This window comes from Lygodium microphyllum, chromosome 29 (genome assembly GCF_053477565.2).
Source record: "Lygodium microphyllum isolate KBCC chromosome 29, Lygodium_microphyllum_v1.1.10, whole genome shotgun sequence".
Taxonomy (NCBI): Eukaryota; Viridiplantae; Streptophyta; class Polypodiopsida; order Schizaeales; family Lygodiaceae; genus Lygodium; species Lygodium microphyllum.
In genome coordinates, this window is record NC_141163.1 from 99,282,245 (window position 1) to 99,308,846 (window position 26,602).

General features: G+C 41.4%; 1 protein-coding gene across 3 annotated transcripts in view; it reads left to right on the forward strand.

Annotated features, from left to right (window-relative positions):
* LOC148010956 (protein CHROMATIN REMODELING 35-like) overlaps window positions 1-26,602 on the forward strand; it is a 120,303-nt gene that overhangs the window by 65,498 nt on the left and 28,203 nt on the right. For all 3 annotated transcript variants that reach the window (XM_087671915.1, XM_087671916.1, XM_087671917.1), the window contains exon 3: window positions 25,081-26,511. In XM_087671915.1, the coding sequence (XP_087528041.1) occupies window positions 25,081-26,511 (1,431 nt within the window). The remainder of the gene's footprint in view (window positions 1-25,080; window positions 26,512-26,602) is intronic.

Sequence of the window (26,602 nt, forward strand, 5' to 3'; positions counted from 1 at the left end):
TGTGGATGTCGGTCTACAAAGATCTACATGAATCAATCTAAGAGATGGCTTGGCTCTATGTGAAGATTGTTGAGAGAATGGGGTACCAGGTTGCTTCTCGAGTTGACAAGCTTTATAGATATCCCTTGATTGCTTTAGACATGGAAAACCATCATAGACTGACTGTGCCTATTCATAGGCCACTCTCTCATTAATTCCTTATGGCTGATCCTTCAGTTTGTCACTCCCACTCTCTCTTCATCAGTCTTCTGACTCTCTTTCTCTTTCATCATCTCTCTCTCTCATCTCCTACCACCATCTCCACACTCTCCTGGCGCCAGCCTTCATCTCTAGTTGGCTGTGTTTATGGTGGCAGTGTGCTTCTCTTTAGCTTGGCGTCCATCCTCCATTGTTGGCGATAGCATCTTCTGTGCTCCTACACCTTGCTTTCGGAGTCCACACTCTCTTGGCATCAGCATCTACCCTATCTTGCGTCATCCTCTACTCTTCTGGCGGCTCCACCTTCTTGCGTTTGGTTGCCAAAGAGGTTCCTCACCATCTAGCGTCTCTCTCGAGTAGGTGTCATCTTCATCAGAGATAGTTGCACCTTGCGTTTAGTTTCTTGCTGCTTCCCAACCTTCTGATGTCACACAACTGGCGTTTCTCTCCCACAGGCTGTCTTCATTTGCGTTTTCAGCATCTGGCTCATCCTCACCACCTAGTGTCACTCCCAGCAGAGCTGGTGTCACCTCATTAGGCTTGCATTTGCAGACAGAGGCTTCATTGGCTGTCTCCCTGCTTGTAAGTACCACTCTTCATCCCTACATTTGCAGATTTAGAGGCTCCTCACCCTTCGACGGCAGTCTCCTTACTCTAGGCGACATGATTCTTCGGCAGTCTTTTGGCACTCTAGGGCTTCCTTTGTGCTACCGCACCCTTGTATCAGATTCACTTCATCAGCATGATTCATCTTTCATCATCTTCTGTGTTACTTTTCTCTCTTAGTGTTTGCCATACACACACTGTGTTTTCCCTTGCAAACCCTACTGTCTCTCTAGTCATTGTCATTTTGACATCACGAACCTCGACTGTGGTTGTTGTGAAGAAGACCGCTCGTCCTAACCAGCATAGCTATTGAACGGATAACAAGTTCAGTGGAAGGTTGGGGTATATAGTATATGTCATCCAATGTAGTGCGATCCAGGCCTTAGTCAGTGGCAAAACTAATGCGATCATGAGTCTGAATCTTGACCGAGGAGTTGTTTTCAGCTTGGACTCTCCTGTTTGCAAGGGCTTGGAAAATGAAAGTGTCCTCGATAGGGGTCATATGATGAGTAGCTCCACTATCCACAATCTAAGGAGTAGTTGACGTACTCGGCTGTGACGAGTGGGCCTTTGCAGTCACTTGTGAAGAGGCAACTTGTAGATATAGACGAGACTCGCATCCCCAAATGTCTCTATACTGAGATGATGTGGGCATCTGCAAACCAATCACACAAGCCCTTTGGTGTTGAGAACGTTGTTGATTGTGATGGTTGATTGGTGATGGTATGGGTTTGGCCTCGCTAGTGTCCTTGTTAAGGGTTGCTACCATATTGTCTCCCTTGTTGGGGGTTGCCCAATTGAGGGGCGGGGTTTCAGTCTTAGCTTTTGGTGCTGCGCCTCTTGCCTTTGATCAACACTCCTCATCAAAGTGACCAACCTTTTGACAATGTTGACAATGCTGATTTTTTTTGGGTACATTTTGCCATCGGTTTTTAGAGATGACTAGGAGTCTCCTTAGGTCTCATTAGCTCCCATAGACATTGTTCTTGGAATGACTTCAGCATTGTCCTCCACAGATGCATCATTGCTAAGATAGATTTTTGGGTAAAACCCTTACTTTAGAGAGTCTTTAAATCTTGGATAGAAGATTCCTACAAGCTTGCTTCAATAGATTGAGCATTTTAAGATTTAAAATCCAAGGGCATACCATCCAAATAGAATACCCAAATAAACCTTGGGACAATGAGCGAGAACACGTTCTAGGAGGGGATAAGAGGCACACTATACTTCCAATAGTTTCCTTAGGTGACAAACCAAAAGAAAAGTCATCAATGTGAAGGCTAGCGTAAGCATTCTAAATTATTTGAAGCTCATAGTTTTGATTTTGAGTTTGTTTTTGATTTTGATTGAAGTTTTGATTTGGTTTATCCTTTCCTTACTACCCCTTTTAAGAAGAGAAGCAACGAGAGCGCTTTTTGTAGAGGTCATGCTATAAAACTGATTGAACAATTGAGTGTAACATAGTAGCTGTCACTCAGATTCAGAGAATGTGGGTATAGTGGGTTATGAGATTACCTACTGCATAAAATGGAAATATTTCTTCGGTAGCTTGTTAAGAAACAATGTGACTTGATTGTTCGAGGACTTAGAAGCCTTCGTGGTAGAGAACTCCGCGAGAAGGCAATGATATTCAGCCAACTTGACTTTCTAGTGAGCCCGGTCATTGATTTTAATGTTTTGGAGCTCACGATCCAAATTGATGCAACGGTGTCATGCTGCTACACAGACACAGTGTGAAAAACCCTGGAGTGCATCATCATCCGGATTTCTTATTAATCTAGAGAGTCAATATCATATTAGTCATTAGTGTTAGTGCCCATAATATAGATGGTTCAAAATGATGGGATTTTTGGATAATTTTAGTCTATTTTTAATATTTTGGACATTATTTCTTGTAAATATCCTAAAATGTGTAAAAAACTTCTAGAATAGGGTGTCATGCATAAAGCAAGTTGCTTTTCAGCTAGTTTTGGAGATCTCATGAAAAAAGAAGGGCTCTCAATTTCGCATGGCGCACGATCACTGTTTTTTAGCAGCAAATAACACTCTAGATGGTGAGGAGAGAGGAGTGGTCCAAGAGAATTCTAACCAAGTATCTTGGCGTTTTACCTCCCTTTTGGAGCCAACTGAACCATCAGATTTGCCATTTGAGCAGTAGAGTAGAAGCTAGTGCTTGGTGTGAGTTTTTGGATATAAAAAGGTGAAGGGGAGACTCATTGTAAACGGGTTTTCTTAATCAAGGATTGGTTTTGGGATACTTTGAGGCTCCAATCTCTTGCATGTGTGTTGTTTCATCTCTCATTGGTTTTTACTCTTTATGCAATCTCTATCATCATCTTTGCTCTCATGCAAGAATCTATCTAATCTCTTACTATCATTAATCCTCGCTTAAGACTCTCTAACATCATATACATCTATCCATCCATTACTACTCTTATTCACTCCTTTAGCCAGAGATCCGGTGTCTTTCCGGCATATGCACAGATTATCTTAACATCTTTTTGGTGAACTTGACGTAAAGACTGGGGTGAAGAGTCAAGTATGGATGTAGATGCATAAATACTTTTGATACAAGATATAGAATAGGTTATGGAGTATCTTCAAAAGCTGCTTGAGCTTAGATACATAGATGATGCAGTTGGGATGCAACTTTTGGTTATATGCCTAATGCTCCTTGAAGCTTATAAATTGGACGATTTTAAGGATGAATATACGTTTCATATACAAAAGATATAGCAAGTGCTGTATGTCAGTGCAAAGATGAGTGAGCTTGGATATATAACTTATGTCACTTATTTCTTTTGGAAGAAATTTGAGGATGTATACAAGAGGCTTATTGCAGCATATAAGTATTAACAACAGCAATGGAAGAAGCAAGAAGAGGAAGAACAAAGGAGGTGGAACGAGGAAGAAGCAAGAAGACAGATAGAGGAGACATTTCAGACGTGAAAAGAGGAGGAATTAAGGATGTAGATGCAACCAGAGAAGTTTTAACATGTAGAGAAAGCACAAGCTTTTGCCTAAGCTTCACTACTTGCTACCGAGGAGGCTGAACGACAACTTGCTACAAATGTTTTTGATGCACTTACTAAGGAGTTGAGCACTTATGCAGTGAGTGCCTATGTTGAAAGTACGAAGGTTGTGATTTGCTCTACCGAGGATGCTTATGCTAGTGATGCTTTGAGTTGCCATACCGATGAGGTCTCTATAGTTACTATGGATGCTTTAAGTCACCACACAGATGATGTTTATGCAGATACTTTTGATGTAGTGAGTACCCATGCAGATGATGTCTTGAATGAGCCTAAATCAAATGATAGAGACAATGCATATGTAGATTTTCTGAGTGCTTATGAGGAAGCCTATGAGGCTCCTGTACTATTGGATGTAGTAGAGACAATTGCTGTGCTGACTAGTCATACCACGGATGCCTTGGAAGTATCTATAGTGGAAGAGTCAACCATTGCATATACAGATTTTCTTAGTACCTATGAAGAGGCTTATGAAGCTCATGCTTTACTTGATGTAGGGACTCAGAGGGAGATTGGTGACTTATTGGTTGCACATGATTTGCTAGATACAGTTATTGTTTCTGAGACAATTCATGAGCTCAAGGATATGCCTTTAAAAGATGTTAGATGAGATGCTCTATAAAAGGAGGATGTTTTGGATGCTTTGTCTGATACCTTGACAGGAAATGCATAGATGCTTTAGGATTTGGAATGTTTAGATGTTTTCAGAGATAGTCTAAGTGTGTTGGATGCATTGATTATGTTGCATGTGGAGCAAAAAGGTTATCAGAATCAGCTTTTCATGTGATGGATTCTGAAAGAGCAAACATGTTGCTATGTATTTGTTGATGGGTGCATTTTGAGCATGTATATGGAGGTTCCATAGCCTCTAGTGTATGATGCACACCCAAGGCCTTATGACCTAGAGGGGATACTAGGTGTGGTTAAAGAGTTGTATAGATACCGAGTATTTTGATCTATGATCGAGGTGGATGTTTGCTAACGTACATGATCAAAGAAGCGCTCGTTATTTGGGTATTCGATCCGGCCGAATGCATTGGTGGTACATATCGGAGGATGTGCAGGTTCAGAGGGGGTGGATGTTGTGTTGCTATGCGGACACAGTGTGAAAAAACCTTGAGTGTATCATCATTCAGCTTTCTTATTAATCTAGAGAGTCTCATATTAGTCATTAGTGTTAGTGTCCATAGTATGGATGGTTCAAAATGACGTAGTTTTATTTTTGACATTTTGGACATTATTTCTTGTAAATATCTTAAAAAGGTGTAGAAAACTTCTAAAATAGGGTGTCATGCATAAAGTAAGTTGCTTTTAGCCAGTTTTGGAGATCTCATGAAAAAAGAAGGGCTCCCAAATTTGCGTGGTAAACGATTGTAGCTTTTTGGCAGCAAACAACACTTCGGACAGTGAGGAGAGAGGAGTGATCCGGGGGAATTTTAATTAGGTGTCCTAGAGTTTTATCCCCCTTTTAGAGCCAATGGAACCATCAAATTTGTGTAGGTGATCTGGGAGGATTTTGACTAGGTGGTTTGGAGTTTAATCCCCCTTTTGGAGCCAATGGAACCATCAAATTTGTCGTCTGAGGAGCAAAGTAGAAGCTAGTGTTTGGTGCGAGTTTTTAGGTATAATAGGGTAAAATAGGATACGGTGAAGCGAAGACTCATTGTAAACAGGTTTTCTTAATCAAGGATTGGTTTTGGGATACTTTGAGCCTTTGATCTCTTACATGTGGCTATTTCATCTCTCGTTGGTCTCTACTCTCTATGTAATCTCTATCATCATCTTTGCTCTCATACAAGAATCTGTATAATCTCTTACTTTCGTTAATTCTCACTTAAGAATCTCTCTAACATTATATATATCTATCCATTCATTACTACTCTTATTCACTCCCATAGCTAGAGACCCGATGTCTTCCCGGAATACACGGAGATTATCTTGACAACGGGTTCTATCGCGAGCCATATAGTGGTCAATCAATTGTGCCTAATGCTTAGATACTAAGGCAAAATGTTATGAATGAAATTCAAGTAATAGATTTTGCATCAGCTTAACAATGGTCAAGGTATTTCTAGCCTTCCACGAGTAGACAACCTCGTATGGAACAAGTGCGGGACTAGGTTGGGCTTTCAACCCCTGCACAATATCCCATAGGTTTTGTGAATTAAGGATATATCTCATTAGGTTTAACCGAGTAGTAAAGTTTCATATGTTAAAACCAATCTTGTCATTAAAGGCATGTTTGATTGACGAGGAGGAAGAACCATGAGGTGTCGGATAAGTGAAATAAGATGGATAAGAAGGTGGTGGAGGGGGGTAAGTAGGAGGTGGGTAGGTAGAAATAGACTAAAAATGTCCAATGGTGCTGATTGATGCGGAGGCATTGGAACATGAATGTTTTTATAAAGTGTCGGTGGAGGTGGAGGCATTGAGACATGTGAGCCGTGTTCAACTAGGAGTGAATGAAGGCGGAGGGGGTAAGTAGGAGGTGGGTAGGTAGAAATAGACTGAAAATGTCCAATGGGTGCTGATTGATGCGGAGGCACTGGAACATGAATGTTTTCATAAAGTGTCGGTGGAGGTGGAGGCATTGAGACATGTGAGCCTTGTTCAACTAGGAGTGAATGAAGGTGGAGATGTGTATGGAAGAGATGAAAGAGGTAGAGATGGAGATGAGGGTGGTAGAGATGAAAGTGGTTTGTACGCCATGCCAGTTTCCATGTCAGAATGGCTAGTTTGTTGTGGAGCTTTCATCCTTCTTGCAAAATCGTTAGACTAGTGCACCAAATCTAAAGGGAAAAACTCAAAATTACCTTCAATTTGTTATTGAGCTCGATGCATGAGGATGAGATTGTATATGGCTTGTGATATCTCGTATGATCTATGGACTCCATGTTAGTACAAAGACTCTCTGGCCATATCGAAAGTTGGAGGAGCAAGTTGTGAGGCCCACTCTATTTCGTGTCTCGATGTGCTAGGCTCTGGAGCATCATGACGTGGTAAAGTTGTGTTTAAAGTCATCTTGCCCTCTTGTTGTTCATAGTTTTTGGAAAGGGCTTTCAAATTAAAGGCCGAAGTTTTGTCAAAGAGAACCTTGCTTTGATACCATGTGAAGAAACACCCTAATATAGAAACATAAATGAAAGTGTATGACAAAGCATAAACTCAATAGAACATAGTTAGAGTTAGGGTAACCCAAAGACAATGAACACAATGAAGATTTGAATGAATGAGTTAATATTGAATTTACAATTCTCAAGCAACAAATAAAAAACCATGTAGGGAATGAAAATTGTACCCGAACTCTCATATCTCAAGGACCAAGGCAAAGATAATGAGTTGGAGAGTGTGGTAGTACTCTTGATGGATCCCAAATTGCGGCAATGCAACCCTTGAAGATGTCCGGCAGTAGCAAACGTAGTAGTAGATGTTGGATTTGTGACAGACAGAGCAATAAAATGCAACAATAAAATGCGCAATAAAACGCAACGGTAAAATGGTAGGAAGTGGCACAAGTTGCGCGATAGAGACTAGAAATAGGTGTTGGATGGGTGAAGAAAGTGTGGGGCAGCTTTGGTTGAGATGTTCTCTGTGAATAGGGTGCAAACAAGGAAGTCTTAGCACTCGAAACCTACAAAAACGAGATTGGGTTGGATAGAGAGAAAACGATCTATTTATAGAAAGTTTTGGGACCTCGAACCTCTCCTTGTTTTAAACTCTCTTGAACCACCCCCTGTTTAGGGTTTTTAATTAATTAAGCATTTTTGGGATTGTTTAAGAGGCTAATTCAGCATGTAATGCTTATTTTAGCTCAATATGCAATCCCCATAGGCATGTAGGCCAACACAATGGTCTTTCTTAACGTGGAAAGTTAGGGATGTGATTTATAGACTACAAAATGGGAGGACATAGGATGTGGATGAGCTAGTGGTAGGACATTTCTCACATGCTTGTGACATACTAGTACCCATACTAGCAAATGTGTTTAATAGAGCAGTATGTGAGGGCTTCTCTATGAGCTGGTCAAACAATACTATGATCCAACTCTTTAAGAGTGGTGATCCTTTGATCGGCAATTACAGGACTATCATTATTGGCCATACTTTGGCCAAGATATATGAATCTATACTAGAGCATGAACTTAGTGAGTGGGTTGAGATGCAAGACAAGAGAGCACAAGGACATGTTGGTTTCAAACATGGGTGTACCACATTGGACTATATCCTTACACTTATAGCCATTATTGAGGAGGATCGAGTTGGAGATGAGGATCTACTGAATCTGAAATTGAAGAGGTCATGCAAGAGGCACACGGTGGTATTGCCGGAGGTCATTTTGATGCCACTGCCACTGCTAGGAAAGTACTTCAAGCCTAGCTATGGTGGCCAAATGTGTTCAGGGATATTGCTTGCTTTGTCAAACACTGTGATGAGTGCTAGCGCACTAAAATACCTATCCTCAAAACAAAATGGAGCACACGCTTATGATCGCTTGCCAACCCTTTGAGAAATGGGGAATAGACTTTATGGGATCCATTAACCCTACTGCACAATACTCACAAGCTTGATACATAATCGTCACCAACCATAGCATTTGATACAATGTCTCACACATGCATTATGCACAGACTGCAGGATATTGGAGTACCGGATGGTATAGGATAGGGCATTTATGCATTATATGAGACAGTGATAGGCCATGTATGGGTACCTGGGGGGCTATCAAAGAGGATTGAGAATAGCATAGGAGTAAACCAAGGATACCCACTTTCACCCATATTGTTTGGTTTATATATAGAGGAAGTGTCTGATTATATTGACCAAGTAGGAGTTGGAGCTAGCCTAGTAGGTGTATTGATACCGGTATTATTGTATGTAGATGATATTGTTCCCATTTCGGATTCACCAGAGGGATTGTAGTGCAACCTAGATGCTTTGTACATCTTTTGTAGAGATAGAGACCTCGCAGTAAACCTTGGAAAGGCCAAAACCATGGTCTTCAATACTTCAATAGCATGGATGACTAGATCCATGTACGAGTTCACATTTGGAGGAGACAATGTGGAGCATGGAGAGAATATATCTATCTAGGAGTCACCTTCTTTGGCCCACGATTTTTGTTGAGAGGTGCATTAGAGGCCCATTTGGCACTATGCAGTATTAGGGGCACTCAAGAATCAATGTGCTCACATATAGTTCCAAGAGTCACGCACCAAACTATGGTTGTTTGATACCCTAGTCACACCTATACTACTATATGGAGCAAAGATATGGAGCTGTAGCTTGTATCATAGGCACCTAAGGCCACTCATTGATTAGACCAGAATAGAGAGACTATTATGATGGTTGGGATGGCATGGAAAGGCCATTGATCATGATGATAGCACACATGTTTAGCAGTAAGCCCTTCACCCCATATCCCATTGCTAGAGCAGTGCTAGGAGCATCATCTATAGTCACAGAGGCACTCTTCATGGTAGTGACCTTTTGGTATAGATTATGGGAGCTGCGATGCCATAGATACTCCAGATTGGCACTAAGTTCATCTAGACAGCTAGTAGTAGATGACTATTTGGATTGGAGTCTACATGGTTTGGATATTGACCACCTTTCACCTTTTTACTAAGCCTTGATTGCTCTACACTTTTTCCCAGTCAATTAGAGCTGAACTAAGTGATTAGAGTTGATATCTTGAGAACTAAGATGGTGAGGACATGGATCCACGCACCACTCCCCTTAGGATCAAGGATAGAGTTATATCGGAGTCACTTCTTGCAACTCTTTGATGATGGATTCACTATTAAGCCACCATGCATGGACACCCATCTCTCCCACACCATACGGCTTGCTATTTTATAGATTTTTACCTCCTCTCATAGGCAATAGGTGGAGACATGCAGATAGATAGATACTCCAGTGGAGGATAGGACTTGCTAGCTTTGTGGTCGAGAGCTTGAGATGAACACTACATATGTAGATGTTTAGTATACTATGACATGCGAGGACGGTACCGTTGCCTCTTTTATGATGTTTCCAATCTCTTCCTCATGTCATAGAGTATGAGGACCAGAGATGCCTAGGCCTCTTCCTCTCAGAGCTCAAGAAGCGCCACATAGTATTACTGTGAGATAGGAGGCCAGTTCACATAGAGGGATTCACATAGAGAGCAATTTGTTCTTAGATCAGAGCCTATTGATACTACTAGCCTAATAGAGACAAAGCCACGGTGCCAAACACCTTCCACTCCACTTTGTGTACTTGCATTGGATAGAGCCATCTCACTTAGCCAAGCACGATGACCTTGTCCATGAGGACCACATTTGAGGAGGGCGCACCGCAACGAGATAAGAGCCATCAACATAAGACACCGGAGATTGACTACCAAGCATAGAAGTTGAGCAGTTAGGGACTGCATCATAGCCGACATCATGTGCAGATCTTGAGATAAACTACGTCTATAGTTCCCACCATAGTTTCTATAAATAGCTTCTGCGAGATTAGGACTTTCTTTTCATTCCATTGATGGGACAATGCTAGACATGGTTACTCTAGCATTGCTTCATTATATGATTATTCTCAGCATTGTTTCATAGGCCACTTATTTTATTGCTATTTTCACTTTATTGATGAGATGACGTTAGACATGTATGTATCTTGGATTTTGTCTCATATGCCACATTGGCCTTATGTAGATGTTAATATATCTTTCTTTCTTTATATGTGTGTGTGTGTATGCATATATATGTGTATACGTTGTCATGCCGCTACGCACATAGTGTGAAAAACTCTAGAGTGTGGCTTTCTTATTAATCCAGAGAGCCAATGCCATTAGTGTTAGTGTCATTAGTGTGGATGGTCTAAAAATATTAGATTTTTGGATAAGTTTAGTTAATTTTTGATATTTTAGATATTATCTTTTGTAAATATTCAAAAACTATAGACAACTTCTAGAATAGGATGACATGGAAAAGAAAGCATGTAGCTTTCAGCCATTTTGGAAGAATTTTATGTAAAAAGAAGGATTCGAGAAATCGCGCGACGCGTGATCGCAGTTTTCAAGTAGTGAACAACACTCCGAACTAGGAGTGATCCGGCAGTATTCTGGCCAATTGTGCTGGTACTTTATCTCCCTTTCGGAGCCAATGGAAGCATCAGATTGGCGGTCTGAGCAGTGTAGAGGAAGGTATTGTTTTATGCACGTTTTTGTCTACAAGAGGTTTATCTTCTCATAATGTAGAAATAAATTGACAGGCTTCACCTCTGTGAGTGTTCTTCTCTCACCTTCTATTTCTTTGAACCCCTTCTCTTTCGTCTACTCCTCTCCTTGAATCTCCCTTCACCTTGTTGTCTCTTACTTCCGCGGTAGACATTCGATCCCAAACGCTTCGACAATGGTGAACCCGATGCGAAAGTCGGTAATAGGTGTGTAAAGATAGGGGATTTTGTCGGTTCAAGTGGTGGTGATGTTTTACAACAGATAATTACCTTGTTGCAGCAACAATAACAGCAGCAGTTGTTACAATAGTAGATGCAAACTCGGCAGGAAGCAGAAAGAATTGATTTCTTAGCTGTGAATGCATTGCAGATAGTGGGACAAGAATTTAAGCAGTTTAAAGGTCAAAATGTTTCGACCTTCATCCGATTGTATGAAGAAAAGATGTTTCTGTAACATGCTGTCCAAGTACGTTTTAGTGGTCCATCAAGAAATGAATCTAAGCGTCACCGCTGGGCACTCCCAGGGAATGTTTCGGGGTTTGTCACCTAGGGTGTCCCGAGTCCGCCTCGTAACAGAACGTTCACGGCCGAATCCACTAGGATTGATCTGAAATCTGGGTTCTTAGCGCCAAGGTCTCCTAACAGCATTCTAGCGTCGGGTTTTGGACATCTTACTTTACGCAGAGATATCCAATCCGAAGCAGATCCATACCGCACTTGGTTCAAAGAGAATGGAAAACGAGAGGGATGCGTTGCTTAACCTCTTTGCCCATAGGGCATAGTCCCATTCCGGCCTCCTAAAATGACATGAATCGGGTTCTAACTTAACAATACCTAAAGTCGAATGGCGATAAATCCTTGTGAGAAGCCTCCCAGTTCTCTGGGACCATCCTGCCGTAGGACAGATACGTCGGGGATTCCGCCCACTTGCTTCCCTTGATAGCTTTAGTTTTCTAATTAGGTCCAACCACATTTATGTGCGACATTTAAAATCCGCTTCATTAATTAAGCCTTTTAGGGAACAGGGTTCGTTCGCGTAATTTACAGCATAGACATGAAAACAGAGCAAGCAGACCTTTTGACAAACAAGTTCCTTAATTTAGCTTCAAGTTAATCTTTGTCTCCTGTCCATACAGGAGAATTATGTATTCATTCTGTCCAACAAAAGTACCCGGTCCAAATCACATGGCACTAAAATTTCCATTCTTTATCTAGAATAGGATCTTCCAACGCTCAGACGTTGGGCTCACGGAAGTCTACAGCTCTGTTCCAGACTCGGCAAGGGGTGTCTAGAGCTCCATTGATCCCAAACAACCTAGGAGTGAGATACAACTTTCGTGGTTGGCCTTTTTACTACTCGACCTTCGGCCCGTGAATCAAGTAGTGCTCTCTCGGGGTAATCTGCGGTGTGATCTTGGAGATGATCCACATGTGCAAAATATCATTCCTTAATTAATCCATTTAAGAATCAAGCATAATCAAAGCAATCAGCCCTAATATCATCTTCTAGGAAAACATTCCTTTATTCTCCATGGCTACTTGTCATTACTGACCCTTGCCATGCTTTTACCATCAAACACAAGCACTTGGAATATTTATCCAAATCACAATGCAACGATTAGTTGATTGTAAAAAAAACATTTAGGGCGTTGTTCAATCAACCAACAAAACTAATTGTATTTTTTCCAAACAATATAAGAATAGATGCGATAATAATTCCATCTCGTATTCGCTCTCCCCCTTGGGATCAAAGAGCGATTCTATGCAAAATTTACTTAATACTTGTATGCACAATTCCTAATGTTATTTTTTTTACAATTATGCTATTCATAACCCCTAACCGATTGCTCTATCAATGAATAAGCCATACGCAACTAAGTGTAATTAACTTTCCTTAATACATGCACTTTGCAAACTCCATCTTTCAAATATGTGAGAAGAGGCCTATTCCTTCCCATGACCTATTCTCGTACATCATAGTATGGAGCCTAATGTATATCATGCGAGAATCCAAGCAAGCATCTATCAATTTAGAAATACATTACTTAGGACCGGAACCGTAGTTGGATTGACAGTGATGCCTTCGCCCGAAGCTTCGTTGGTGGTTGTAGGATTGCTATCCGTAGGCGATATTCTTCGCTTGGAGGCCATCGTCCGCAAGTAGACTCAAGAGATTAAAAAGGCGCAATAGATTCGAGATGGGAGAGTGTAAGAGGAGATGGCTAAGTCGAGGATCGAGATAGAGGGAATTGAGCTAACTCTCTCCCTTGCAGCCTCTCGGGGTAACTCTTCTCTCTCTCTCTCTCTCTCTCTCTTTTTCGTAATGGATATTATATTTATAAAGTACTAAACAACAAAAGAGTTACAAAAGTCATGGCAAAGATGCAGAGGAAATTGCCATATGCCAGGGAAGTAAGTCCTCTCGAGGGAGTATGTCAGAGTGCCGAATGAGATCTATTTGCCAATGCAAGAGTCCTTTAAGCCTAGCAATATGTCCTTGAACATTAGAGGCTGAATAAAAAAGAAAAGCATTTCGAATGGTCCAATTGTGCCAACAGTCCCAGTATCGAAGAAAGTGAAACAAGATCTTCATATGGGATTGTGCCGGTGTGGGGTATTTGGGCTGCACAAAAACCCAATCAAAAGGGCTTAGCGAGAAGCACTCACTCACTCACTCTCTCTCTCTCTTTCTCTCTCTCAAGCTCTCTCTCACAATCTCTTGGAGGGTTATCCTTCTCTCACAATCTCATGGACACACAGCTACCTCATGGACTACGCACAGTTATTGGTCAGATCCGCACTTCATTCCACCACCTGAGGATTGAGACAGGCAGATGGGAGGGTACACAGACAGAGGAACGTATATGCCCACTATGCGACAGAGAGCCAGAGACAAAGGAACACTACATCTGTCGATACACTGTATATTATGATATACGAGGTAGATACTACTGTCTGTTTTGAGAGGGTTTTGGACCCCTGAGACGGATCATGCAATTTGAGGATCAAAGATGCTTGGGATTCTTCCTCTTGGAGCTCCAGAGGTGCGGAGCAACAATTCTACGGAGTAGGTCCCTATAGCTCGGCTCACATAGACAGAGAGTAGTCACTGACTTTTTCACTGATACACGACAGAGTATGGCAGATACCACTACTACTGCCACACAGCCTATAGGAGTACATCATCATTGGACCTCATCTTCTGTAGGTGTCCCTTTGGATAGAGCAGTGGCACTTAGCCGGTCTAGGCGCCCACGTCCACCCGGACGAAGGCCTAGACATTCACACCACATACAAATTAAAGCCATCATTGAGCGCCACAGGAGACAGATGCCGAGACGCCTCAGCCATGTAGAGATACACCTCCTTAGAGGACAAACATCTCATTGATGGAGAGTTTTCCTTTTTCTACTTTCACTTTTAGATCATTGACATGTTTCCCTTTTATAGGACACTATTTCATTTTTTCAATCTTATAGGCATGTTTTTCATCTTTTCTCGTTCCAGATGGAAAACACAACATCATTGTATGTATTGCTTTGGTCTCATAGGCCACATTGGCCTTTTAGAGAGGTTAATATACTCTCTTTCTCTCTCTCTCTATAAGGACTTTGGGCTGTCGTCCGAGCCTTCTCTTCTACCTTAGCATCCAACTTTTTGACCTTTGCATAGATTTCTGTCAAATTCAATCTCAAATCACGCATGCCTTTGATTAATTCATCCATATCATCACCTTTAAGAGCCGGACCAACAGGTATGGCCGGTTGTTCCGCTATAGCTATAGGCACCTTGGTTGCAATTTCAGCCCCCTTCTGAGCACTGGCAAGTGTGGTGCCTATAACCCATCTTAATTTCATCTACTCTCTCTTTACCAACATATGCACTACCTCAGTTACATTAGCCCAGCCTGATTTCAGCCTCGTTTCAGAGAAGGCATCTTCTAAACAATCAGTCAGCTTCTCCTGCAAGATAGGATCTGCATCCTTCAGAAACAAATCAATTTTCTGACTCTCCAATGATTGCTGCTCATCGGCATCCAACTACGCATACCAACTTTTAAATTCACGGAGCAAAGCTATAGCAGCTAACCCTTTATTAGGCTTTTCAATCCAATCTATAAATGTCTTTTTAGTTACCAATCCTACATCTTTCAAGAAAAACTCTTCTCTCAAAGCTTTCTTAAAAGCTATCCAATCGACATCTCTTTTATGTAACTCATCAATCCGATTGTGCAATGCATGCATGGCCAAATGGGAGAAATACTAACTCCATGCATACTGCGGTACCCCATGAAACTGTAATATTTCCATGCAATAAAAGTTAGTTAGTTAGTTCGAAAGTTAGTTAGTCAATTAATAAGTTAGTAAGATTACTAACTAAAGACTAACTAAGGTAAAAACTAACTAACGTTAATAGCTAACAATTTTTATTTAATTAAAAATATATTAAAAAAAAAACCCGAGAGTCATAAATCCGATATTTTTCTTGGATTGACAAGGACTGTAACCAACCTTTACAAAAGTTACAATGTGAACGAGACTTATAAGCCATATTAATCACTAGTATTAATGTGTATAGTTTGGATGGTCCAAAAATATTAGATTTTGGACAAAACTAGCATATTCTAGATATTTTAAATATTATCCTAAAAAGATAGAACTGGATGCCATTTAAAAGAAAAGACAGGTGATGTTTTAGTTAGTTTTGAAGATTTTATAAAAAGAAAAAAAAGATAAAGAGAGTGATTGGCAAAATCGCGCGCGCTGCAATTGCCGTCTACAGGCAGTAGACAGCACTTCAAACAGGGAGCAAAAAAAGTAGTGATCTGAAATCTTTCCAAGCAAGTGTCTTGGGGTTTTACCCCCCTTTTGGAGCCAATGGAATTATTAGATTTATGAGTTAAGCATTAGATCACTGATTTTTCCAAGAGTCCCTCCACCAAGAACTCTTGTTCTCAGCCTCATCCCCTCTTCTCTAATTCATTATAAATACGAGGCATGGAGAGGCACAAGGGAGCATAAGGAGACCCCGAGAGGCTGCGAGAGAGAGGTAGAGAGAGAGAGTATATTAACGTCTCTAAAAGGCCAATGTGGTCTATGAGACCAAAGCAATACATACAATGATGGTGTGTTTCTCATCTGGAATGAGAAAAGATAAAAAACATAGCTATAAGACTGAAAAAATGAAATAGTGTCCTATAAAAGGGAAACATGTCAATGATCTAAAAGTGAAAGTAGAAAAGGGAAAACTCTCCATCAATGATATGTTTGTCCTCTAAGGAGGTGTATCTCTGCATGGCTGAGGCGTCTCGACATCTGTCTCCTGTGGCGCTCAATGATGGCTTTAATCTGTGTGTGGTGTGGATGTCTAGGCCTTCGTCCGGGTGGACGTGGGCGCCTAGACCGGTTAAGTGCCACTGCTCTATCCAAAGGGACACCTACAGAAGATGAGGTCCAATGATGATGTACTCCTGTAGGCTGTGGCAGTAGTAGTGGTATCTGCCATACTTTGTCGTGTATCAGTGAAAAAGTCAGTGACTGCTCTCTGTCTATGTGAGCCGAGCTGTGGGGGCCTCCTACTCCGTAGAATTGTTGCTCTGCGCCTTTGGAGCTCCAAGAGGAAGAATCCCAAGCATCTCTGATCCTCAAACTGCATGATCCGTCTCAAGGGTCCAAAACCCTCTTGAAACAGACAGTGGTATCTACCTCGTATATCATAATATTAATGCATCGGCAGATGTAGTGTTCCTCTGTCTCTGGCTCTCTGTCGCATAGTGGTCATATGCGTTCCTCTGTCTGTATACCCTCCCATCTGCCTGTCTCAATCCTCAGGTGGTGGGATGAGGTGCGGATCTGGCCAATAATTGTGCGTAGTCCATGAGGCAGCTGTGTGTTCATGTAATTGGGTCGGGTGATGAAACCATCCTCAGATACCTGAAGGAAGTGGGTCTGGTAGTGTGCCATCCTCGTGCCATGGGGGGAGGGGGGTCGGATCCAGGTCTTCTCCGTATCTAACTTCAGTATGTCTGCTCTGATCACATGGTTTAGCTCTGATCGGCTCAGGTCAAGTGTAGGGAAATCCAGGATATAGTCAAAGGGGGGTAGTCTCTGTCAATCTGCAGCCCATGTAGACTCATCCATGTACTCATTTGAGCATACCAACAATGTCTGTCACCATCTGCTGCTAGTTGTCTAGAAGAGACCAGGGCTAGCCGTGGGTATCTATCTTGGGGGAGCTCCCATAGTCTATGTATGAAAGTCACTGCCTGGACCAAGGCCTCAACCACCATGGGTGATGCTCCCAACTCAACTCTGATAATCTAATGTGGGGTTGAGCTCTTCGCTCGTATCATACGTGAGATCATCTTGACCAGTGGTCTTTCCATATGCTCCCACCGTCATAGTATTCCTTCTTTGGTCCATCCTGGTCTCCCAAAGGCTGTCTCCTTGTGTGAAAGAGACTTGGACCCCAAATAGCTGCCCCATATAGGAGTGTGGGTGTAACTAGGGTGTCAAAAAGCCACAATTTGGTGCGCGGCTCATGAAATTGTATGTGAGCATATTGCCTCTCCAATGCACCTAAGGCTGCATATGCTTTTGCCAAACGAGCCTTTGATGTCTCTCTCCAAGAGAACTGTGGTCCCTTCAATGTGACCCCCAAATAGACATATTGCCTAACCATCTCCACTGGCTCTCCATCAAAAGTAAACTGGTGCTCAGCTCTTGTTACCCAAGCAGCTGAAGTGGTAAATACCATAACTTTAGTTTTCCCAAGGTTCACCTTAAGATCTCTATCTCTGCAAAAAGCTGATAATGCATCCAAGTGTCTATTTAGTCTCTTAGGTGAGTCAGATATAAGTACAATATCGTCGGCATAAAGCAGTAATGGTATCAGCACTCCAGCTAGGCTGGCTCCGGCTCCACCAGTTCTGTCCACATATTCTGAAATTTCATCTATGTACAACCCAAATAGTGTCGGTGAAAGTGGACAGCCTTGTTTCACCCCAATGGTGCTATTGACTGTATCTGAGATGCCCTCAGGTGTTCGTACTCTGCCCGTCACTGTCTCATACAAGGCATAGATACTCCATTGTATCTCTACAAGCACATCAATGTTTTGCATTCTTCTCATGAGTCTAGCACGTGGCACTGTGTCAAAGGCCTTGCGAAAGTCCACAAAACAGCAGTAGATCTTTTTCTTGAATGCCTTGCCTTCTTCGATGATTGCTCTCAATGTAAAGATATGGTCTAGAGTTGTATATCCCCTCCTGAAGCTAGCCTGGCCTTTTGATCTCAGGCCATACATCTCGGCCCATTCACTCAATGCTTGTTCCACGATAGAGCCATATATTTTGGCCAGCATGTGTCCAATCATGATAGTTCGATAGTTACTAGGTAGCGCGGGGTCTCCACTCTTAAAGAGTGGCACAATAATATGGTCTGACCAACAAGTTGGAAATCCCTCACAAACTGCCCTATTAAAGATGTGAGCCAGCGTTGGTGCCAAGATATCACAAGCATACGCGAAGTGTTCAGCTCCTAAACCATCATGATCTTGGGCTTTTCCATTTTTCAGTTTCCATATGGCATTCCTCACTTTTTTTTCTGTGAAAAATCTGCAATTTTCTGGTCTTGAGGTTGAGGGGAGTGGCATAGGCTCTTGGCCAGGAACATCATAGAGTGTACAAGCATGTCCATGCCAATCATCCGGTCTAGTAATCTGTAAGGGTGGCTGGTTCTCATGCATCTTTTTCCATGCTCTCTTGCTGTCTTGTTCCAAGAACATGGAATACATTTCTGTTTCTAGTCTGCTCAGGTATTCCTGCTTCTTTTTGCGTACCAGTCGTCTGAAGAGTGTTCAAGCATGCTTATGTGTACATATGCCAAGTGCCACCTCTTGCTGAAAACGTGCTCGTGTCTCTTTGCACTCATCATCACATCATACCAGCCATTCTGTGGGGCATTACCTCGTGGAGGTTTATCTAACGGTGTAGTGTGTGGGAAAGCATAGGCTGCTGAAGTGTGTAGTATCTGACGGTGTAGAGAAGGATATAAGAGGAGATGCATTTGGTGTGATAGTTTATAGCATGAAAAGTGAGACTGTACAGCCTACCGTGAAGCGGAAGCAAAAATGTTAGTCTTTTGGAAAGATGGTAAAATACATGCAACAGAAACTGGTCTTCCAATAGAGCCAAATTTTGGAAATGGTGGCATGCAAAAGAGGTTGGAAGATATGGATGCAAGGACAACATTTTTTGCCCTAGATGTAGCCACATATGGGTTGAGAATTAAAAGGACTAATGAAGCTCGTAAAGGAGACATGGCTGAAGCAAAATCTTGTATTTGGATGCAAGCATTAGATTGCATGGAAAAGGACAAAATAGCAAAGTCTGAATTGGCTAATGCAAGTCAAAATATACGAGGGAGAACAGGATGGAGTGCACCAGTGGACTTATTTTCAGCCTATGCTTATTTGGGTGAGGTTTATAATCAAAAAGCTCTTGTGGAAGAAAAGAGAAGAAGAGATGAGAACATTGTTGGTCCTTCCTCTTCAGGCCCATCTAAATGCATAACACGAAGTAAAATGGAGTAGCAGAAAGAGGTTGAGAAAGCCATACCTGAGCATGTTATGGAGGATGTATCTCAAGAGAAAAAATAAGAAGGGAAGAAAAGGGGCAAGCAGCCTGGCTACAGGTTACAATCGGATCTTAAGACTACCACAAACCTTAAAAAGGACTTGGAAGATCACATACTTGGCAATAGAGTGGAATTTACACTTGGCAAAGTTCTTGGAATTGCAAAGCGTGAATTTCATGATTCAATCATTGATATGCTGAAACGAAAAAGACAGTTTGATGGTGAAGTTTTGCAAGCATTGATACAGGTTGACAAAGACATAGAGAAACAACTTCAAAAGGAATATGATGATGCATGTAATGCTGATTTGGAGTATGCTGATGTTAAAAATGGATTAATTGGGAGTGTAGACAGCAAGCTTGTGGTTGAAATTGGTCTTATGGATAGTAGTAAGCATAGAGAGAAGGCTCTGTATAATGGGGATGTCCATCAACAAGCACATGAAGAAAAAGCTGCTCATTTTATTCCAAGCAGTCATTATTCATAAACGCATTGGGCGCGTGCTACAATAGAGACAATTGTTAAAGTGGGAGAAAGAGAGACGCCTTGCATAGCTCTCTTGAATCATGGTTTTGAAATCAATGTTATGGCACGGAGCATGTATGAGAATGAAGGATGGCCGATTGATGTAGATTTGGGATGGCGCAAGCAGGCAGTAAACAATTCATCCGGGGATCTTTATGCGGCTTGTCCAAATGTACCCTTCACTATTCGAGATGTTAGGGATGAATATCATTTTTTTGTGCAAGATTCATGTAGTTATTTGGTGATTTTGGGGTAGTCCTATATTTTGGAATCAAGGCTGGAAACAAAAGCCTTGGATGATGGTTCTTCATATGCTCAGATTTGGAGTAAAGACAATATAAAGGTAGTACAATTTCTCACTGTTTGTGTGAATCATCCCTGCAATCGGGATAGGTTACGGGATAATCCCATGCCATCTAATGCACGAGAGTTTAAGGGTTTTTAGACAGCAGTGCTCTAAGTGGAGGCTATGGCCCTGCCTCTAGAAAGATAATTATGCCTCCAAGAAAGGGGGAAACTGTGTTGTGTCTGGATTGCAAAAATAGATAGCATGTAGTCTTGGCAGTTTTAAGAATATTTCAGCCATGTGTAGGGCTGAAAAGAAATATGTAGGATGGGCTGAAAAAGAGCTGAAGACATATGGTTTGATGGCTGCAAACGAAGGTATTTCAGGGTTAGTTGATGTTGATAGAGTGGCTGAAATTTCTGCAGCAATTATTGTTGAAAACAGGGTAGAAAAAGATGTTATTTATGTTGACACTTTAGAGATGTATGAACTTATTTAAGAGTTTGCTAAATATGAACATGAGAATATGAAAAAATAAGACATTGACATGGCAGAGGATACTTCTTCTGATACTGCAGATCCATAAGACTTTGGCACATGTTGGAGGATGTGCAAGTTAGGAGGGGGTGGATGTCGTGTCGTTACGTGCACAAAGTGTGAAAAACTCTAGAGTGCGGCTTTCTTATTAATCCAGAGAGGCAATGCCATTAGTGTCAGTGTTACTAGTGTGGATGGTCCAAAAATATTAAATTTTTGGACAAGTTTAGTCAATTTTTGATATTTTAGATATTATCTATGATAAATATCCAAAAATTGTAGACAATTTTTAGAATAGGATGACATGTAAAGGAAAGCATGTAGCTTTCAGTCATTTTGGGAGGATTTTATGTAAAAAGAAGGATTGTCGAAATCACGTGTTGCGGGATCGTAGTTTTCAGGCAGTGAATAACACTCCAAACTAGGAGGAGTGATCTGGCAATATTCTGGCCAGTTGTGTTGGTATTTTACCCCCCTTTTGGAGCCAATGGAAGCATCAGATTGGCGATTTGAGCAGCATAGCGGAAGGTATTTGTTTTATGCACGTTTTTGTCTACAAGAGGTTTATCTTCTCATAATGTAGAAATAAATTGACAGGCTTCATCTCTGTGAGTATTCTTCTCTATACCTTCTATTTCTTTGAACCCCTTCTCTTCCGTCTACTCCTCTCCCTGAATCTCCCTTCACCCCGTTGTCTCTTACCCTCACGGTAGACTTTCAATCCCAAACGCTCCGACAACGTGTATGTATGTGTTTGATATGTATGTTTATTTATGTAGTCTCATAAATGTGTCCCCTTTAGCTCATCATTTTTATTTTCTACCCTTTTTTTTTCTCTCTCTCATATTTCTTTATCTCATATGTGTGCATGTTGTATATGCATGTTTATGTATGTGTACGTACTATGCATAAGTGTGTATACATTGCATGTATATGTACATATAGATTTTTGTGTGTGGATGTATGTGCTTGCATATGTGAGTGTGTGTATCTTTGTAAGTGCATGTTTTATAACTATGTAGTCATTCTTTATTTTCGTAATATTAATCACAAAAAAGGTACAAGATTAGAAGATGCAAGATGGCTCTAGGCCATCAAGCATAATGCAGATACAAGAGACTCAACATGTACTTTCTGAGATGTCACAATCAAAGTACAAAGGAAGTAGATTGCCTAGTGGAGGGTAGAAGAAACTACAGCATGCCAAGAAAGCAAATCTTGCCTAGGGAGAATATCTACCAACTCAATCAAGTCAAGCTGCCAATGAGGAAGTCCTTTTAAGCGGGCTGTATGACTCTGCACTCTTGATGAAGCATCAAAGATGAATGCATTTCTCACAGTCCATATATACTAACATCCCCAAAAGCATAAGAAATGAAAGAGCACTTTCATATTGGCTTACATAGGATCCACAAACTTGGGATGTCCAAAGACCCACGCTTTTGGAAACATCGATAGCCCAACCACTTAGAATGAAATGGACGATAGTAATGACCAAACCTTTTGTGCCAATCGGGCAAGTAAGAAACCGATGGCAGGGGGATTCTACAAATGTTCGACAAAAGAAGTAGCAACCATTGGAGATTTTTTACTCGGAGAGTGTAGAGGTAAGAGGAAGAGCACCTTATTGACATTTGCCAAATGAAGACCTTGGATTGGAAAGGCGTTTTGTTAAGCCAGCTTGTCATTACCATAGATTTTGACCATGCTTGACCTTTTTGGAGACCCTAGGTGGTGTTGCCCTTTTGTACAACCCAATTCTTATTGTGTATAAGCAAATGGTATGTTTGATTGGTTGAAGCACGGCCCAAATGCAATCGACCATTAATCATCCAATCTTGCCAAGGGGCCTCTTGGTCCAAAGAGGGGAGAGGTTGCATGACCTGTAAAGAGATCGAGATGGCATCCCATAAATTACAATAGCCTTGGGCTATACGAAAGTAGCATCGAATTGATTTGAAAGACACAACAGCCTCACTTCTAGGTAAAAGAGCATCAATGAGAGTGACCGGTCCCAAGCATGCCATCCTATTCAACATTGGTCTTTGTTTTTGTTTGCCTTGCTAGGTGAAAAGATTCAAGACAATCAGCAGTTTTGTTCTCAGATAGTTTGTTGTCTCCCAATGCCAAAAAGATTTAACAAGGATCGATTTCCGAGAGCAGATCAGATGATTCAAAAGCATGGAAGACTTGAGATTAAAAGGCTTTTCAGCATTAACCATGCGCTACCATGAGGTGGAAATATTGATGTTCCCATGCTTAATACTTTGAGTCTCAAGGAAGAACTTGGCGAAGACTTAGGATTGTTGTGTTATTTCTTGGGGATGGAGATTGTTAGATCCAAGGGAAGTATCTTTCTGTCACAACAGAAGTATGCCCTACAACTGGTGGAATAGTATTGCACTGATCAGATACGAAGAGTGGCCATGTCTCTAGATCTCTTTGTCCATCTGGACAAGGATACCTCGAGTCAGCCTTTTGATGCTCATACCTATCGTTTTGTTGTAGGGAAATTACTTTGGTTGATTCATACTAGGCCAGATCTTGCATTCTCAGTTAGTTTGCTTAGTCAGTATTTTAATGCATCTAGAATGTCTCATTGGACTGCTTGCCTTTGTGTGTTGAGATATTCATCTCCTCTATAGTTGTCACATCATTCAGCATGCCTGCATTCTTGATTGGAGAAAGCGACCACCCACATGGTGTACATACTCTCATGCTTTTGTATATGGATTCCATCGTCGGATTCCTTCATCTCAAAGTGAATTTGTTCTTGTCTTTCTGTTCAGTCAATTGTGTATTCAGCAATTGATCTGTTTTGCTTCCGTTGCCTATCTGTGTCTCAAATGGTATCAGAAGACTGATTACCTTGATCTTAATGCTTCATCTACTTGTTGTGACTGCTGTTACAGGTCTGTTTCTCCCTGCCCGATTGCTACAGAGGCCATAACACCTTGCATTTTGCTGCGGTCCTACTTTGGCTGCCCTGGGTGACTGATTTCTCAGCTAGGTGACTTCTTTCATCTAGTGATCAACTAATCTACCTCTGCTGTATGACTGATTACCTACATTTTTTACCATCCCTGCCTTAATTTTGATGAGCAACTTCTTCATTTTCACTCTACTGCCTGTCCATTCATCCCATGCAGTTGTCAACCTGTTCTGGCATCCTTTGATATGCATCTTCATTGCTGGTGGTATTTTCAACCTGATTTACCCAGGGCAGATGGACGTGTGTCGGTTGTGCCTAAGGTCACCACATTCAATCCGCTTATTATTTTTACTTGTTGCCTTATTTTGACCTGTTATTTTTTGCTTGAACTGTTGTACTTGTGATTTTGGGCTAATTATCCATAAGTTCCCCCAGTATTCTCTCTAAGGCCCTTACTTATCTTCTCTTCATTTCATTCAATGGCTCCACCATGTTTTAATATTGATGACAAGATTAAAGGCCCTGACTATTTAACTTGAACTGTGGTGATGAAAGCTTGGTTTATCGTGACTCTCGTAGATTGTTTCAGGCTTTGTGTCTTGTCCTTGATGACCGTCTCCTCTTCCATCCGATTGAGACAAAGACCACCTTTAAGGAACCAGTCTTAGACTAGGACATAGATGATGCCAAAGCGTACTTGGCAGTTGCCTTTTACTGGATATCTCCTGGGGTATGGTTGAAGCTCCAACTCATGTACGAGGATCTATGGACCATATGTATGTTATCCTCTACAGATGTATCCGGGCTCAAGTCTACTAACACGATTTGTCATTCATCCTTCAAGTGACATAGATCCAAGATCAGCTTCACAACATGTAGTCAGCCCTACCCGAAGCTCACTTGGTGGGGAATGTTAAGGGAAGTAAGGTTTGAAAGGGAAAAGGTGCATATTATTGTGGAATTTTCTATTGAGATAAATGAGTTCTTTTGGTCACAGCATTATCAGTTTATGAATATAACTAGTGATTCTTAATTTATTCAGCTAAGAATCAAGTGCTTTTTTCACTGCATAGTTGTCTATCTTTATGCTTCTGAAACATTTTGTGTTAGTCAGGCTTGGTACGATGCTAAAATCATCTCAAAAAATGGAAATAAGCATTATTGCGGTTGCAGCTGCAAGTTCTATGTTCAGCTATACACTGGAAAGGGCAAGCTATTGGAAAGAACGTTGGAGGTGAGACTTGGGAAGATCTGCATTCTCCAGGTTCCCTGCAGAGGACAAGTAGAGTCTGTGCTGCAGCAAGCACTTTCTAGCAAGCAATGGGCTTCACAGGATAGCTTCTCACTCCAAGGTTTAGAAACCCTTGACCCCACGATCATTGATCAGGCACTTTTAACTTGTTCCATAAAAAAACGATTCTTAGAGGTTTCCTCAGAACTCCAAGACTCTAGGAACTTGATGGAGAATGGAGTGCCTAATTGTTTCACAAAAAATGCAAATGATGGTAAAATTGATTCCATAAGCACCGGATATTCTAGCAATGCGGACAGTTCTGTAAGTTTTGGGTCTAACTATGATGTTGGGATAAATAGTATTAGCACTTCACTTATCGACTGGTCTCAAAGCACACACAGAATGAGGAAAACTCGACAGGATTCTGCAAACAAACAGATGGCTTGCTCACACTGGGAATTTGACTTGGAAGATGCACACGAAGCTGTCAGCAGTCATTGGCTGCCTGAGAATAACACAAATGAATGTATGGGGCACAAGGATGCTTACATGGTCTCTGAAGATATGGAAAGTGATATTGGAACTGTTATGAGTTTCAGCAGCAGCTTTGGGCCTATGATAAATCAAGATGAATCCTTTCAGCAGCACTGTGACTATGAATGCAGGTCCACTGATTCAGATGAAACCTGGAAGGAGTTGGGAAACTCTTTCACTTCCAGTGGTAGTTTTCACACCATGGAAGACAATCAAGATGATGCAAACATTACACAGCAAGGTGACAGTGGGAGCCGAATTACTCTGCTTGAAAAGTACCCTAACAGAAAATTTACTGGGCTCAAAAAGTATACCAAAACCTTTCAGAGTTTACCAGAAGTCATGGAGGACTGGAATGAGAGGCCACCGAATAAGTTAACCAAGAATCCTCATAAATCAGTAACAAACTATCTAAATAGCTGCCAAGAGAGTCCCTTAAATAGAGTGTTGGGGAAAAACGTTGGAAACCTAACGGCAAGGAAGGCAAGAACAAACAATCAGAAACATTCTAAGTCTTCAACTGTGGAAGGAAAGGGCAATGAGATTGATGAATTGTTTGATGAAATCATCATGGGTATTCGCAAGAAGGAAGTGACTGACTGGACAAAGCTGCAAAAGCAAGCTCAAGAAGATATCAAGTATAATTGGGATCCCCTTGTTTTTAATGAGCTAACTGATTCTGATGCCGAAAGTTCTGAAGAGGAGAATTTAGATCCCTTAAAATGTATATGGGAGGACATGCAGTCGGCTGCAAGACTTTTGAACAATCCTCACACTGTACGCCTTTAGAAAATTGTGCTTTCTGAGATGGCTTATATGTTCTTTTGGAGCAACTCTGTTTATCCTTGTGGTCATTATTAAGTATGAC